The 17,514-nt window shown below is 43.5% G+C and overlaps 1 protein-coding gene across 1 annotated transcript in view; it reads left to right on the plus strand.

Annotated features, from left to right (window-relative positions):
• CTTNBP2 (cortactin binding protein 2) overlaps positions 1 to 7,717 on the plus strand; it is a 114,442-nt gene extending 106,725 nt beyond the window's left edge. The window contains exons 21-23 of the mRNA XM_041002162.1: positions 401 to 533; positions 1,400 to 1,501; positions 6,650 to 7,717. Coding sequence (XP_040858096.1) covers positions 401 to 533; positions 1,400 to 1,501; positions 6,650 to 6,895 — 481 coding nt within the window. The 3' untranslated portion in view covers positions 6,896 to 7,717. The remainder of the gene's footprint in view (positions 1 to 400; positions 534 to 1,399; positions 1,502 to 6,649) is intronic.
• Positions 7,718 to 17,514: the final 9,797 nt, after the last annotated feature.

The following is a 17,514-nucleotide window of genomic DNA, read 5'->3' on the forward strand; positions in this document are numbered from 1 at the left end:
TATGGATGGGAAGAAAAGCTACCCTCTGGCCATGCCGCAAGTACCATCCCCAAGTCGGAAGTCCCCATGCCTTACCTTCTCTGTCCCCTAGGCCACATGGATAGATTGTGCCTGGGAGACAGGGAAACAAATGCTGTAAATCCAATGGAATTTCATTGTATAATAAAAGTTTGAACTATTTAGAATATAAAGCAAGAGTTATCAAAATCCTAGGGAGTATTCTAGTGTGTGAGAGTGGGCTGTGGCATTAGGTGACATTTATGAAATACTTGGGGAGTTACTGAAAGCTCTCTAGCTAAGGCTGTCCCCCACACACCACAAGGTAGGATCTAGATTCCTGCAGTGAGCAGTAGAGTGGTGTTACCACTCTCCAAAATGCCTTTTCTGAACTTTGCGCCAGGTCTTTAGAGAATGAGCGACCGTTGACGGTGAGCTTGGACCCACGGTACTCTCTGGGATCAGACGAGGAGCCAGATCTTGTCAAGGAACTTCAGAGTATGTGCTCCAGCAAATCCGAGTCCGACATTAGCAAGGTAAGACGCGCCCTTCACCCCGTGGTGCCAGGCCATGGAGGCTGCTGGGAGCCAGCTCACAAACCCGTGCCTCCAGACACGAATGCAAGGACGCTCCGAGTAAAGCCTGGTTCTCCCAACCCCTGTGCTATATGTGAAATCAACATCAGATGTTAATCACAGACACATCCAGGGAGCTTCCATTAAGCCTAAATCTGACTTTCCTCAGGCCTTTTCCCCCCTAAAATCCTGCCTTGAACCCCTGGATCCTCTACCAGCCCAGAAGAATAGCAACCGTCATACCTGACTCGTGGCCTAGATGGAGCAACAGCTTTCATTAGACAATAGAAAGATAGGACATCCACAATGCCCACAATCCCAGGCTAAGCTGGGAAATTTGATATCTGAATACTACAGCCAGTGACCTGAAATCTAAACGAGTATTGCCAGCACAAGTCCAACCTGTTTCCCCACTCGGCTTTCCATAGCAGCTTTGACTGGGCGTCCTTAACTAAAGGAAGCATGAGACAGAACAGGTGCAGGTTCCACGCAAAGACTCTGCTTGGTCCTCAAGATAGCTGAGTTGAGTATCTTATTTAACCTTGCTGGAAATTGACTGAAACACTTACCCACTGGGAAAATAAGGTAATGGTTATAATCCTGATAACTTTCATCCTTTCCATGCTTACGTTTTTCCTGCAGTTTTCCTAGATTTCTTTTGAAAAAAAAAAAAAATAGTCCCTTAGAGACAATGCTTTCCACGTGAGCAGTAAAGGCTCTGAGAGAATGTTCTGTTGAGATCCCAGGGATAAGGAGCAGAGAACGGCACTGCGGCCACGGTGTGCCACTGGGCAGCTGTACTTGACTTGGTCAATGCTGTTTTCCAGATTGTTGATTCCACGGATGATTTGAGGAGGTTTCGCAGTCCAGGAACTGACCCTGCATTTTCAGCGCCTGGGAATGATCCAAGAACGCCAGTGTCACAGAAGGTAAGTGTTCCTTTCTCTTCAAATGATAAAAAAAAAAGGTTATGAAATGTAATTCAATGTGAATCACAAAGTTATTTTAAACCACAGCTGGGGACAAGAAATAGAATAAAAATGTGTGCACTGGCTGTCAGTAGCATATCTTGTGTGCAGAACACAGCAGGATAGGAATGCTCTTCTGTTTGTTACTTTAGATTTTATTCCAAAATGCTACTGGCTGTTGATTATAAAATAGAGCATTATTCATTTGAGAAATTAGTCCTAGCAAAGGACTGATTCCATGAAGATCGTCTGCATGCAAAAACATCTTTTCATTTTGGTTTCCTAACTTACCGCACTATGGGTGCATTACATGTCAGCGGGAGGCAAGTCAGAATGGCAAACAGGAAAGCCAGGATTCCAGCGGAGCTCCTTAGCCTCTCGCCACGGCATTCAGGACTGTGGCGCTTAGCTGCATCGTTATTGCTGGCTTGCTTGATGATTATCAGGCCGTGGTACAGCGTGGCATTCCTGGCTGAGCAAACACAAAGAGACGGCTTACTCACATATTGTCCTGTGTGGTGGCCGATTTCAGGGTCACTTGGTAACATGTGGCTTGTTCACCAAGCCGTGTCGACAGCAGTTCACATCCCGGGCTCATTTACTCCCTGGGTGGCTTACAGAAAACAGGGTCATGAAAGGAGCTTCGGGAGACAGTGCAGTGATTCATCGTGATCTGATTGCCTGGCAGCCCTGGGCCCCACAGCCCCTGCTCGCTCACTTCTTCCTCGCACTCTGGACTTAGCTGTAGCATGTGTGTCAGCTGCACGAGCTCCGTGCACCTTGGAGGGAGCCGATGAGGAAGAGGCTGACTTCAGTAGGAGCCGTAAGGCGTGTCTCTCATCCCCAGTTGGGATCAGGTTAGAAGCAGTAAAGCACTGAGAAACTGTTAAAGAAAAAAATGACCCTAGCAGGTGCTCTGGATTCTCCATTGTACATCCTGGCTGACAGAGCTTTTGTTCAGGGCCTGCCCCTTTGCTGGCTCGGACTGCATCTACTGTGCTTGGGTGGACGAGTGCTCAGGCCACCTCGCTGAGGCCTCTGGGACCCGTTAGGATTCTTGTAGCACTACTGCATCCGTCCTGTATAAAAACATGGCTGCTGGTAGGCTGAGGCAGCTGAAATGCCTGCTGGGGAAATACTCATGTGGCAATAAGGCATTGTCCACAGACGTCCTTGACACCAGATAAGCTTTGAGAGGAATGCTTTCTTACTCTGGACTCTGATAAAAGAAACAGGTGATTGCCAAGATGTGCAGTTTAGTGGGAGAATGACCTTAGCTGTCTTCTGCCCCTTGGAAACTAGTGGGAGGGACTCTTCCCATAACCAGCAGGTGCTTTTCTCAGAAGCGACCAGCAGAGGGCAGAGCAACACTCCCTGAGCCATTCTGAAAGCTGGGTGGGCTCTCCTTTTCTAAATTCCAGATTACTCAGTGGGCATTTCTTGGGTAGGTGCCTGGTCTCTTTTGTTATCAGGAAGGGACACCCTGTAGGGTTCAGAGCTCTCAGTTTAGTTGGGATCACTTTCTCCTTCACAGCCAAAAGCAGTCTAAGCTTCTCAGAGAGGGGCCTTCCCCCGGCTCCCCACTTACCCAGTGGAAAACAAGATGTTGTCCTCATTTGCCGCGGTATAATTCCTTATTGCAGAGAGGTTTAATTAACCAAGTGGCACCTTAGGCAAGCTCCTAAATTAAAGCAGATGCACTCATACATTCAAAGCATCAAGCAGAGAGGCAATTCTCCAGGAGTATGTTTCCTTTTTATGCAAGTGCAAACGAATCTACAAGTTGCCATCCTTAACTGTAACGAAACCCAGCCCCTGGAGCCTGGATTCTCCCCCCTACGGGGTTTTGATGTGATTGGTCCAAGGTAGATTTTAGTTTCTGAAAACTCCTTGCCACTTGCCCTCAGGGTGCCAGCTGGTCGCTGCAGCTCGTCTCCCCTGTTGGCCTCGTTTTCCACCTGTTTCCTCTCCAGGTGCATCTCCGTACCTAACTTGCTTTTCTCGTGTGCAGATGGGTCTCCAAAGCCATCCTCCCTCTCCGCTTCTGCTTCCTTTTCCCACCTAGGGAGAGGACACCGTGCTCTTCGGCATTGAAACACTGGGTTGCTTTTAAAAGTAATTCTTTCAGGGTAAATACTACCTTTCTGTAAAATCCAGCCTGAATTCAGTTCACACAGCAAACCTTATCAATTTAATACAGAAAAAGTTGGCGGGGTGGGGGGAGACAGCAGTGGGCAAGAGTTAGCCGAGACAGCATCAAATACCCTTCGCGTAGCTGAAGCCGCTGGTGCATCCTTTAGTCAGAGGCTTGACATCCGTGCTTGGCTCTCAGGAACATCACTCCTGCAGGATTTGCATTACCAGCCTTGGATGCTGTGACCTACCTACGGCCACGGGATTCTCCGTGTGTTGTCATGCCTGTAAGCACAGAATCCGCCTCTCCCAGCCACAGTTGGTAGCTTAATTCCTTCTGGGAATTCACTGCCTCAGGGTGTCGAGATGCCAGAGCAGCACCACTTGTGGCTCCTGGTCCTCCTTCAGAGCCCCAGCATGGTGTGGACTGAAAAAAGGCAGTTCAGTAATGGTGGCAAAACTTTCAGTTACAACTGCTCCCACTTACAGGGTATTTACAGCAAAAAAAAACTCTTCCTTTTATAACATGCCATCTCCTCTGAAAACTATGCATAATTGAATTTGCTACAGTTTTAAGATGTAAGTTAGGAATAGAATTACTAGCCTACCAAGTCAGTCCCATTTTTGCAGACTCAGAAGTGAGGTTGGTCTGTGGTGCCCGCACGAGATTTTGATAGTTAAGCAGGTGGCTCTTACCATGTGGCTTTTCTCTTTTTCCTTCTGGTAACTTCACAAATTTCTCCAGAACATACAGACTGTTTTATTTTCCAGTTGCCTCTTGACCTAAAAGTACACAAGGAGGTGGCAAGGATTGACTGTGCTAACCAGCTGCTTTCCCAGACTTTAGTAACTGACCCTTACTGCAACAGAATGAGGTTCTTGCCTCTTCTGGAAGCTATCTGCTTCCTAAACCAAAGCCTAGTTGTCATCTTTCCCATACACATCCTCTGTACCCCATGTTTTTTAGCCTCTTCAACACACACTTGATGTTTGGCTAGAATAAGTTTAAAGGCCCTAGCCCAATTCCTGGGACAGTTGCACGACTACCTTAAGCTAGGGGTATAGACTTTGGAGAAGTTGTACAAGGCTTCAAAAAACTGGGGACTTACTTGGCAGTTGAGAATGTCACTCTTTTCTGTTTGCATCAACCATAATTCATTTTTCAGGCATCATTGGCCTAAGTGCAAAGGGGAGGGCATTGTTAATGGAACATGATGAGCAGACAGCGAGCCACGAGAGCAGGCTTTAAGCAGAGGAATTATGTCACATTTGGTTTGGGAAAACTTGTTCAGAGCACAAACGACATACAGGTGAGTCGTTAATTAGTTGGTGCAAATTCTGTTCAAGATAGAGCTGGTGTTAGCATTCTGAGAGCTTGCGGAGAGATAATATACTCCACGTCATGTTTACGCTCTGTCCGCTCAGTATCAGAGGATAGAAAGGACAGTGAGGAGCTAAGGGATTCCCAGCCTTGGCTTCACATTAGAACCATATAGACACTGTACTTCATGCCCATTCTATATGCCCACCACCCCAACAACTGAGTCAGTCCCTGGGGCTGGAGCCCAGCCACCTGTGGCTTGACACTCACTGGAGCATCAGTTCACTCAGACCCGGATATGTTCTGGTATGGACTTGGCCCAGCCCTGGCCATTGCAGCCATCTGGGTATCAAACCAGAGATAGATGGGGACTCTCCTTACTGTTCTATAATTCTGATTTTCAAATAAATTTTCTTTCTCAAGGACTCCCAAAAACTACAACTGCCAGCTGAAAATGAACTATTGGTTTCCATTGAAAGCCATATTTTCTCCTGATTAAAAATCTTAATTTCTACCTTTTCTTTACTTAAAAGTGACAAAGGGAGGTCTTCCATCTACTGATTCATTCCCCAGACAGCTGCAATGGCCAGAGCACAGGAGCCAGGAACTTCCTCTAGGTCTTCCTACAAGGGTTTTGGGGCTCCAGGACTTGGACCATCCTTTATTGCTTTCCCAGACCATTGGCAGCGAGCTGGGTCCAAAGTGGAGGATCCAAAACTCACACTAGTGCCTACATGGGATACCAGCATGCTAGGCAAAGAATCAGCTTGTTAACGTAGATTCTAATGTTAGATTGTACATTGAAAGCAAGACTGCTCTATGCTTGCTAGGTGGGGGAGTAAGTGTTGTCAATAACCCAGAGCAGCTCACTTAAGTTGGAAAACAAAGTCTTGTCCCTGCTTCTCACACTTTGAAACACTTACATCCCAAATTGGAGTTCTGCATCTGCTTCTCGAGCTTCCTGCTAATGTACACCCTCAGGAGTAGAGTTGATGGTCTAAGTACTTGGACCCCTGCCCACCCAACAGGAGAAACCTGGATTGGGTTTGTGCAGCTGGTTTAAATCCTGCACAACTCCGGCTTTTGCAGGCATCTGGAGAGTGAAGTAACGGATGCAAGAGTGGTCACTGTGCTCTTTAAATACATGAAAAATATTACCTAAGTGTGTGTTTTCCGAGTATGGAAGACCTTGGGCCAACTAACCTCAGCATTGCTGGGCAGCAGCAGCAGGTCCCTTCATCCTCTGGCATGGATGCTCCACAAAGCAGCACCGTTTCTTTTTGTGTTCTCCAATGTCTGCCAAGTAACTAGAAGGGTCTGTCATTGCAGTGAGTGCGTAAGAGTATAGAAAGGATGTGACTTACCAAGACGACACCTCTGAACCAGAGAGCTTTCTCTGCGTAGTTTTTCTGCTGATGACCTCAGACCTCTGGTTTCATGAAGTTTGTTGGTAAAGACATTCCAGAGTCATTAGCATTTGCTTTACTGACTGCAGTGTCTGGGATCGGTGGAACACCAGGAAGGGCCTAATGAAAGAAACAAGCACACAGATGTGGTTAGGGTGAGCCCCGCGCATTTGCTCCAAGCCAGAGGAGGGAAAGTGGGTGTCCGGAACCCTGGCAAATGTAACCCCCTGGGCTTCTGTTCTCTTTCAGGAGGTGCGTCCTCTCAGCAGCCATTCAACTACCGAACGCAGCACCGGTAAATCCAAGACTGAGCCGGGGGTTTCCAGACTTAAATCTTTCCTTCCTGTTCCTAGAAGTAAAATCGCTCAGTGTTCACAGAACACCCAAAGAAGCAGCAGCAGCAGTAATACAAGGCAACCAGAAATCAACAACAACTCCAAAGAACAGAATTGGAATCTACACAACCACGAACAAGTAGAAAAACCAAACACATAGGCCTGCCTACATTCTCACTCTTAACTTCTGTATATTTCACACAGAAACCAAGGGCAACAAGATGTAAATACCTTCCAATGAATACAGTGTTTATTATAATATAAAGAGTGCGGGACCACTATTCATTTCTTTTGTAAAGAATGTACTATGTATTTATAACCAACTTTTTAAAAAAAAATTCTGTAAGACTGAACTCCAATACCAAGAAGTTATGCCAACTTTTCAAGTAGTTTTATAATAGAAAAAATGTAACAGTTTTAACCAAGATGTTCAGGGGTATTACAGCACTGTCTTGTACTGTATATCTGTATATATGTATGTATATTTGTGAAAGGTCACCAGTCCTATTAGATGTTACAAAGTGTAAAATATGGGCTTATAAGACATGTACCATTTTAAAAGGGGAATCAATTTCATGTTTACTTGATGGGGAATGACTAGAATGGGCAATAATTTCTTAAGAGTTATTTTCCATTAAAAGCCATATTAAGTATTTTGCCTGGTAAATTTGAATTTTACATTTTAAATCTTTTAGTGATTACATTATGATTTGGTTCCATCATGTATATATTTATGCTTGAGTTTGCATTATGACTCCTTTAATATATGAAATAATGCAATAAGTTCTTTCTAACAAAGTTTTATATCTAAAGGATTAAAAATACCTGCATAAATATTGCATTAAGTTAATTCAGTTAACTCCTTCAATATTTCAAATAGCACAATTAATATTTTCCAGAAAATTTCTTCTAAAGTTATTGATGAGATTACTTATAACCCACAGTTAAGATGTTTTGACATGAAATAAAGTACTGAATCAGTGAGCATTTTTGTTATCTTGTCTGTAGCTCTGCGTGCCCCCTGTTGGTGTTTTACCTGCTGTGCACCAAGACTGGGTGTTCCATAGTAGTTCATGAATTTTCACAGAAAGACAACCAATCTTGGGAACAAAACTGGAAGGCCTGGAAAGTCACCGAGCAGCAGGAGAACATTTTTGCGCCTATGTCCACTGGTATAGGTTATATCCCATGTGGTTTGCTAGTTGCTTTTGGTCTCACTCAGCACTGGCTGTTGTAGATAGTGGATGGCAGGTCTCTACTCTTCCCTTTCTTGTATCTCTAAATCTATGAAGTCTCTCCACTTTTCAAACGAACATCTAAAAACGAAAAAAGCTTAAGTCGGACCTCCCTGGGGGGCAGTGGGTTCAACCTCTGTCTACCACATCAGCGCCCCATATACAAGCTGGTTCAAATACCAGCTGCTACATTTCTTACCCAATTTCTTGGGTCATCACATCCATGCGGGAGATGCAGACCAAGGTCGTGGCCCCTGGCGTCAGGCTGGCCCAGCCCCAGCTAATGCAGCCGCTTGGAGAGAACCAGAGGATCGAACTCCCGTTGGTATAACACCACCTTTAAAAAAACTGCCAAAAATGCTTACACACTTAAAATGCAAAATTTGTATAGATGACACGGTTGACTTTAGAAAAATCCTAAAATATTTGAGGTCGTAAGATGCACAATCAAAACATGAAAGTAAGTCTGCAATAGCAAGTAGAAGTTTTAGCAGTATATTATGACATCAAAATTAGATATGCATTTAATATGAGACATGTACACTGTCAACCACAAAACAAATTGTGAAAAAGTCTGATCCAGGGAAAGCGAATATACAAGGGAAATTTTAAAGTTGATTGAAATTAAAACAGATTTTATGCAAAATACCTCTGAATCCACTTTTCCCTAGTGCACATTTTCCCTAAACTTTGGGAATGCTCGTTTCTCAGCTAGATGAATGAGAAGGATCTGAGTTCTTTAAGATGTAAATTCTCCCTCAAGTTATCCATAGGTTCAAAGCAGTCTCCATCAGATATCCCCACAGGAGTTTTAAAATAAAATTTGACAATATGAATCACATAAATTTATACAGGACTATAAAAGTAAAGCGGCCAAAGCAATTCTGAAAACAAATTTAAAAATTTACACCAAGGGAATTTCAAACATACTGTAGGATACAGTAATTGAGGTAAGCCAAGGTGTGGATATAAATTCAGTTCCAGGAGCCTGAATCCTGGAACTGAAGTTAATACAGAAATAAACTCACATACACATGCTTATAAAAGTGCAATCACAACTCAGTGGGGAAAGTGATCCTTACAAATGGAACACAAAAAACAAAACAAAAAACCCCAATAGCTCGAAGTGTCTGCCTTCTCCAAGAAAACATGCAAAGTGTTCTTCCTTAAAATCAGGCAAATATTTCTTACGATACAAGCAACAGGAAACACCAAGCTGTGCAGTGGACGACTTTGAAGATGCTCTACCCCTTCTCTTGCCAGCATTGAGCCAGCCTGGCAGGATGGCCCCAGTGGGCTTTCCTTTGCTCTGGCGAACGGCTTAACCCACATAAGCCCTGGGCTATACACGAGAAATCTCTCCCCAACCTCAACACCCTTAAGGACCTGGTCACTGTTCCTCTCTAGTCTCTTCATCTATTTTTAGCTTTGCTTGGAAGCCGGGCCTACTCTCTCCAAGTGATCTCATTATATGAGGTATGAACATTTCTGTGACCGCTAAGGGTAAGTGTGTGTACTCAGTTTTGATGAAACATGAGGTGAAAAGTTTCAACTTGGTTTGTGTGATGATCACAGCGCCATCTTCCTTCTCATCCTTTGGGGTTAGTAAGTATTAATGTATATCACACTTCTTATTCTACGTACTGAATGCATTACATATCTTTACCTTTAATATGTGCCCCAATCTAAAGAGTGTTACTCTATCAACTAATAATTTATACAACATTCACAACTAGATGGGCATGTCAGTCTTGTGGTTTACATTTCCTTCAGAATAAGCCTCCACCTCCTTTAAGCTCACACTTACCAACTTCCCCCTTCAGTAGGTTTGTACTGTCATCTAGATCCAGCTGCATCGTTACTCCGATTTATTCCATCAGCTCTGCTGACCTTTCCCAAGCCGCGCCTAGAAGCAGAGGAGCACACGGCACTATGGGAGCAGACCACAGTTTAGTCATTTGAACATCTGTCACATTTTCCACAAGGAAGAGGCAGCCCGAATGCTGCAGGAGCCAATCACTAGTAGCCTCTTGAGAAACCTTGATAAATGCGGGATATTCCTAGAATTCCTTCAATGGGATTCTTCTCTTGGTTAGGGTCAAAATCTACCTCCCCAGGATATCTGCCAGTTTGGGTCCAAGCTATGAAAGAGTCCATTCTAAATGAAAATGTTTAAAACTCCACAATTCATTCACACTAAGCAAAAGCGACAGTTTATATTACCAAAATCACATGCCAATGAAGTCAACAGGTCTTGGTGGAGCTTCTGAAACAATCAGTTCTTGATTTAGAATTGACATTGGTATCTGTATTTCATTGAAAACTTATAGAAATAAAAATCTTAATGGTCAAACCGTCTGAGGAAATTCCTCTGTTGTGTATAACAAAGAACTCTCCCCCTCCCGGCCCAGTCCTTGTATTTTTTCCATCTTCTATCAAGCCAAACGCTAAATTGTGTGGATCACCAGTCCTGATCCTAATAAAATATTTTTTAAAAGATTAATCTGAAAGGCAGGATTATAGAAAGAGGAAGAGGGGGAGTAAGGTAAGGACATGCTTAAACAAAGAAACATTAGCCAGTCTGAAACGGAGAGGGTACATTCCAGGAGAAAGGAGAGGACAGAACAGCAGAGGGGCACCTGGACACTGACAGACATGGGAAAGAAGCGGGCACAATGGTGTGGTGCTCAAGGACCGATACCCCAGCGGCATTCGGCGAATAGCGATCTAAATTTCATCAACAGGTAGAACTCCAGCAGCAACAAAGTGGTAAAGACATCCACCGGGAGCTCAGACAGTGAATCCAGACAAAGAACTGCCTGTCCTGCTGGTCTGTTTGATTTGACTAAGAGCAAAGACAGAACAGCAGGTTCCAGACAGGCGGTATAGGAATATGCTATATTTCACAGCCCAGTCTGCCCCCAAGAGAAAAAGACTATGGGACAGGACTGAACATGCACTGAGTGGGAGTGAACTCATTTCTGGCTCAGTGAACTACCACAACGTGGCATCCTAAAGATTCCACACAAGATAGGTCCAGGGAGCTCTCAGACCTGACAGCCAGCAGATCAAGAACTCTAGTAGTGGCAAATCAGGTGCCATTTTGTACAGTGTAGCAAAGGTATTCAGACTGCAGGGACAACAGTGAGCTGCGCATGTGCTGAGCTGGGAGCAAACTCACCAAGATCAGTGCATTTGCACTGGTCCCACGACTTTGGCATCATACGGGTCAGACCTAACTGCTTACATCAACATCAGCACCACCACCAACCAAGCTACACAGGACTCCTGGTGTCTCCCTAATCCTGGAACTGACTGTGGGAGAAAGGTCATACAGACAACAGTACAGTGTCAACACGTAATCGCAGGACATGGAGAACGGTGAGCCAGGAGCTTGGGTGGAAGTCTAAGAAGTGTGAAGAGCCCAGACCCAGACCCAGAACTCTGGAGAAGTGGCACAAGTGACTGCAAACAAAGAGCCATGTACCAACTGCAATAAGTAAAATGGAAGTGTAGACCTGTGGGTGACACAGCTTAGAAACCTGCCATAAAGGAATCTGCTAACCAGAAGTGCAATGACCAACAGCAAAAGAAGAGACAAAGGCAAAATGAATATTTCTGAAAACTACCCTGCAAAGGAGCAAAAGCCTTTGCCAACCTCAGTTAATTGAGGAATACATTGAGAAGATGGGAGATACAGTATTCAACACACTTGTTATAAAGCTTCTTAACAATAAGAAGCATGTTATGCAGGCATTCAAGGAATATGCACACTGGAAATGAATCAAATGAAAACTGATATCAGAAGTTAAGAGTACAATGGAGCAAATTAAAAGTACAGTGGAGAGTCTCCAAAATAGAATGAAGGAAGCAGAAAAAAAAATCTCAGATCTGGAACATATTTTCTGTCACCAGGGGGAAATAAAAAGCTGGAAGAAAAAAGCTAGGTCAAGCTAAAAAATAGAAAGTATTCAAAACCTGAAAGACACTATTAACAGGCCAAATAAGTAATGGGAATCCCAGAAGGTGCAGAAAGAGAAGCTGGATTTGAAAATTTAATGAAATAATGAGGGAAATTTTCACTAGAGAAAGAATTGGGAAACAACATGCGGGAGGGGCACAGAACTCCCCACAGGCTTGACCAAACGCGATCCTCACCAAGACACGTGATCATGAAGCTCTCTTCAACTGAACATAACGAAAGCATCCTTAAATGTGCACGTGAAAAAAAATCAGCTGACATATAAAGGAATACCAGTTAAACTCACAGGAGACTTCTTGAGAAGCTCTACAGGCAAGAGAATGGAATGACATATTCCAGATTCTAAAAGCAAAAAACGGTCAGCCCAGGATAATGTACCCAAAGCTTTCCTGTCTTTGAAAATGAAATAAAATTCTTCCACAGTAACAAATATGCCTCTTCCAAACCTGCCCTACAAATGATACTTAAAGATGTTCTCTTTACAGAGAAGAGGAATATCACCTACCAAAATCAATGGCAAATATGAACAACATCCCAGTAAAACAGAAGACAAAATTAACAACCCATTGCTAAAATGACAGGACCAAATCACCACCCATTCATATTAACCCTGAATGTAAATGGCTTTAGCTCAATCAATCATAGATTAGTAGACCAGATTTTTAAAAAATAAAATAAAACATCTATTTGTTGCCTACGGGAGATATTTCACCAACAAAGATCAGCAGAAACCATCACATGGATTTCGGTGTTTTGCTTTTTGTTGGTTTCATATCTTCAAAACACTATTAAACTCTTCACTAACTGATAGGTCATAGTAGCATCATTTTCAAGAAGGTGATTTTTTCATTTTTTCAGCAACACATGAGTCATTCAGTAGCATGTCATTTAACTTCATGTCATTTTAAATTTCTTCCTGTTGATTTTGTTTTGTGTTTTATTTTCATTTAAGGGGATGTATAGTAACTGTGTAATGGAGACTGTCATATCCAGATATGAGGATACAATGCAGTAAGCATCCCTACTTCCAGATCAAAGATAAACTCCCAATGAAACTTAACTATATCTTGACAATAGGATGTTAGACGCTCTGCCATTGTCCATGTCCACAATGATGGACATATGACTGTTTATAAAGAACTATACTGCAGTAAAAATATAGCGGAACTCAGTTGTAAGAGAAGTCCCAGGGCCTATGGAATTGTACCATAAAATGATAGAAAAAAGGAATTAAAGAAGAGGAAGAAAGGGAAGAGAGGATATAGATTGAAACAGAGGGGCCCGGTACGGTAGCCTAGCCGTTAAAGTCATGGCCTTGCATGTGCTGGAATACCCGGCACGGTAGCCTAGCCGTTAAAGTCATGGCCTTGCATGTGCTGGAATACCATATCGATGCTGGTTCTAATCCTGGCAACCCTGCTTACCATCCAGCTCCCAGCTTGTGGCCTGGGAAAGCAGTCAAGGATGGCCCAAAACCTTGGGACCCCGCACCCGCGTGGGAGACTCAGAAGAAGCTCCTAGCTTCAGATCAACTCAGCTCTGATCATTGTAGCCACTTGGGGAGTGAATCATCGGATGGAAGATTATTCTCTCTGTCTCTCCTCTTCTCTGTATATCTGACTTTCCAATAAAAATAAAATCTTTTTACAAAAAGAGACAATAAGAATATTTTGACAAAAGCAACAGAGAAAGAACATGGTTTTTTCCATGTGCTAGTTCACTCCCCCAAATGACTGGAGCTGGGTAATTCTGAACCACGAGCTCCATTCAGGTTCCCCACATAGGGACAGGAGCCCAGGCGCTTGGACCATCCTTGTTTGCTTTCCAGGCACTGTAGCAGGGACCTGGATTGAAAGTGGACAGCCGGGTCTCCAACAGGCACCCACACAGGAGGCTGGGGCTGCGAGCAGGAGCTTTACTCACTATACCATGCCACAGTGCCAGCTAGCTTATCAGGCATTTTAAGCATTGTCCTTCGCAGCTTCTTTCCCCAGGTCACTGCTGTAATTCCTAACCTGAGATGACTTTTTCCCCATTACTAAGGAGCTTATCAAAGGGTTCATTTATGTTAGCTCATTGTTTTCTAACTGATAACCTGCTAATTTCCTTCAAGAATTAGTCTACAGTAGTCATTCTGTTCTACTAAATTTAATGTGAGCATATAACAAGTACTAGAAGCAAGCTCATCTTTATTATTGTTTTTTTTCTTAATAACATTTCATCTCTGAACAGCCCGGATAGTTCAAAATAAAAGTATGCTATTGCAAAAATTAATTTTTTTTTGAAAAAAGGAGGAGGGGATTGAGGGAGTGAAGCATGGTTGTGGTCCTACCATTGTATATATGAAATGCATGACATGTTTTTAATAAAAAATAAAAAGTCTTTTGAAGCCATGAGAATCCTTGCATGCACTTGGACACTCGGTACCAGAGATGATACACAGCCCCGCCTCTCCACACGGCCTGCTGCTGCAGGTGGAGCTCTTCCAGCCACACCAGTGTAGGGATCGTATAGAAGGTCCGACTTGGTCACGCCTGTGTTACACACCATTCAGTTCACTCGCCAGTGGAAACACAACTTTGGACTAATAGAGACCTTTCAGGGATTGTTACGCAAGCCTGCAATTTTACAGAAAGAAAATCAAGGCCTACAGATTAAGTGATTTACTGAAGGTAATGAAACCACTCAAGGACAATACTAGACTAAGTCCGGTTTGACTCATGCCGCAGTAGTTTTAGTCTCGATCCTTTGTTTTGTTCTGCCCCAAATCCAACCTTCTGGTAACACCCGAATTTCCTTGGCAAAGAATTTTTTTCGCTATTTAGTTAAGGGAATTATGGAAAGCCCACTCCTTTACCAACTTCAAACTTGGCATATGACTTAGTCCCGGCCAGTTGAAGCCAACCACACTCAACTCTGAGACCGTATCAGGTTCAAATCAAAACGCTCTCCTCATATGCCTGCTGCTCAGAGCAGAGATCAAGCCTGGAGCTGCTGGTTCTTCCCGCTCAAACAAGCCTTTCTCACCACAAAATCCCCACCGAGAAAATAGAACGAGACAGAGCCCAGTGAGGGGGCAAGCCCTCAGCTTTAGGGGTACCACAGGAACCGTAGGCTCGCAAGACCCTCGATTCTGCCTTCTGCTTGATCAGTGCAAGTCAGACTAATGCCTTTTGTGAGTGGAAGCCACACACCTTTAACAACCCCTCCAAGCAACAAGAAACACTGCTGTGGACTTTCTTCTATACTAAACCATAGTTGCTTTCGTTTTACACAAATGAAATAAAGCTTACTTTGTCAGATACTTTCCCTAATCCTAGTACAAATGAAATCATTTTACCTTTTTCAAAGTTATACTATGATGTGAGATGAAGCCTTTGAAAAGCAGACATTCCGTCTTAATGTTTCAAGAGAAGAGTGTATTCTGTGATAGACAGTAGATCAAATGGAGCGCAGACAACAGGAGCTAGCATCTGTGTCTCCCCACTTCAGAGGTGGAACAGCAGAAACACAACCTAGAGATACAGTAAGAACACTTCCTAGAAGTCTTCACGTGAGGGGCCAGCACTGTGACATAGTAGGCTAATCCTCTGCCTGCAGTGCTAGCATCTCAGATGAGTGGCTGCTCGTGTCCTCACTGCTCCACTTTCAATCCAGCTCCCTACTTATGACCTGGAAAAGTAGCAAAGGATGATTCAAACAGTTGGGCCCCTGCCCCACATGGGAGACTGGGAAGAAGCTCCTGGCTGCACACCTGCCAGCTCCAGCTACTGTAACCATCTAGAGAGTGAACCAGCAGATAAAATAGCTCTGCCTTGCCAACATAAAAATAAACCTTAAGAATATGGCATAGGAAGAATTTTTAAGTTTTTTTAAATGTATACATGTGTGGAGAGAAAGTAGATCTTATCAAGAACTAAGCAGAGTGAAAATAAAGCCTGTGGTGATAACTGAATGATTAGAGATATGCTTCAATATGATGACTGTTGTACAACTCTGAATATTCTCAAAATTATTTACAATCTTTAATTCAAGGTAACATGTGACACAATTTACTTATCTTAGTAAAGCTGTTAACAGTCCCAAAACCAAATGCTACCTGGAGCTACTTCTGAGTTTTGTGCTGAATGCATACAACTGTCTTCCTTTTAGTAGGACAAATGATACTATAAAATGTTCTAGAGAAAAATAAAGCTCTGAACCATAGCAAACTGACTCAAAATTTATTGTGACTGTTAAGGATCTAGGAATAGCTTTCTTTTCACTTCCTTGTTGAGGTCTTTTGGTATGTTTCCTGCTAAGATGATGCTTTTTTGTGAAAACAGGTTGTACCAGATTGCCCTGTGGACTAAGATGCAGGGGGAAATCAACTCCCTGCGATTTCTCTTCCTGGGAAGAAATACAGTTTGTCAATAAGATCTTACTGGATCAACGGGCAGAGGCTTGGAGACAGGGCAAGTTCAAAATTCTGGGAAAACTGTCTTGTTTTTCTAGCACGTGGCCTTGGTGACTGCATCATCCCGCTTCTTGTGGAGGCTTGGTAAAAATAAAACACAAGCAAGAATCCATGAGCTGTGGCAGCGTGTTAAGTACCTTTGGCAAAGAAAGCGAATCTAGTCAAAATCTGTGTGATGAGATTCACAGTTGAATCTGGTCAGGAGACAGGCAGTCTGTCACAGCAGTTCATGGACCAACCATTTTGAGATTTCAAGCAAGAAGTCCTTTGGGGGGGGGGAGGGCTTAATGGAGGAGGATTGAAAAAAATAATGTACTTCAAATGTATCTCAAAGGGCTCCCTCTTCTCACACTGGTTAAGTTATGCGTAGAGTGCAGAAGAAGCCAGTATATTCCAGACATCGACTCTATCGTTGGGATCTTGTGTCTGGTCAGGTAACCTACAAACAGTGCAGAAGCCAAAGATGGGCTTGTGGAATCCTCCTTTTCTCTCTTTACAACAAGGCAGCTCTGGTTTACGAGGTCCCAGTGCCCTCACATCTTTCCTGCAACACCTCAGGCTTGGCACTATCCAGTTTGTTTTCTCCACTTGAAAATAAGAACTTTCCTTGAGATTTTTCCAAGGTTGATAATTCACATGAACTAAAATGTCACCTTCTGAGGGAAGCAAGGCATCCAGGCTTCCAGACACTGAATGGAATTGCCTTTCTCCACCCCTCCCTCTCATCTCGTAGGCTTACTTCACCATCTAGAGGCAATATTCCACCGAAACCTGACCTTTCCTATCCATTGTATCACATCTCGATCTCAGTGGTCAGCAGGAAAACCTCCTATAAAACTCAGTTGCATATGCTATTTTCCTACGCCTGGTGCTTCTGTCGCTTTCTCTTCACATTTCAAACTATGCATTTCATCCTGGTTCTCCCGGCTCTGGGCATCATCTTTCTCTTTACTCTTTTCCTTCCCAGTGGACATCAAGAGGCCACATTGGGCTTTTGCTCTTAGGTACACTGGAAACTTGCTCTCCTTGAGGTCTTTGCACCTGCAGGTCTCCAGCTAGAAAACTAAGGCCAGACCTTCACAAGATTTGCATCCCAGCTTTCTTTG

The sequence above is a fragment of the Ochotona curzoniae genome, unplaced genomic scaffold, assembly GCF_017591425.1.
Source record: "Ochotona curzoniae isolate NIBS_2020 unplaced genomic scaffold, NIBS_Ocur_1.0 scaffold_2476, whole genome shotgun sequence".
NCBI classification, from domain to species: Eukaryota; Metazoa; Chordata; class Mammalia; order Lagomorpha; family Ochotonidae; genus Ochotona; species Ochotona curzoniae.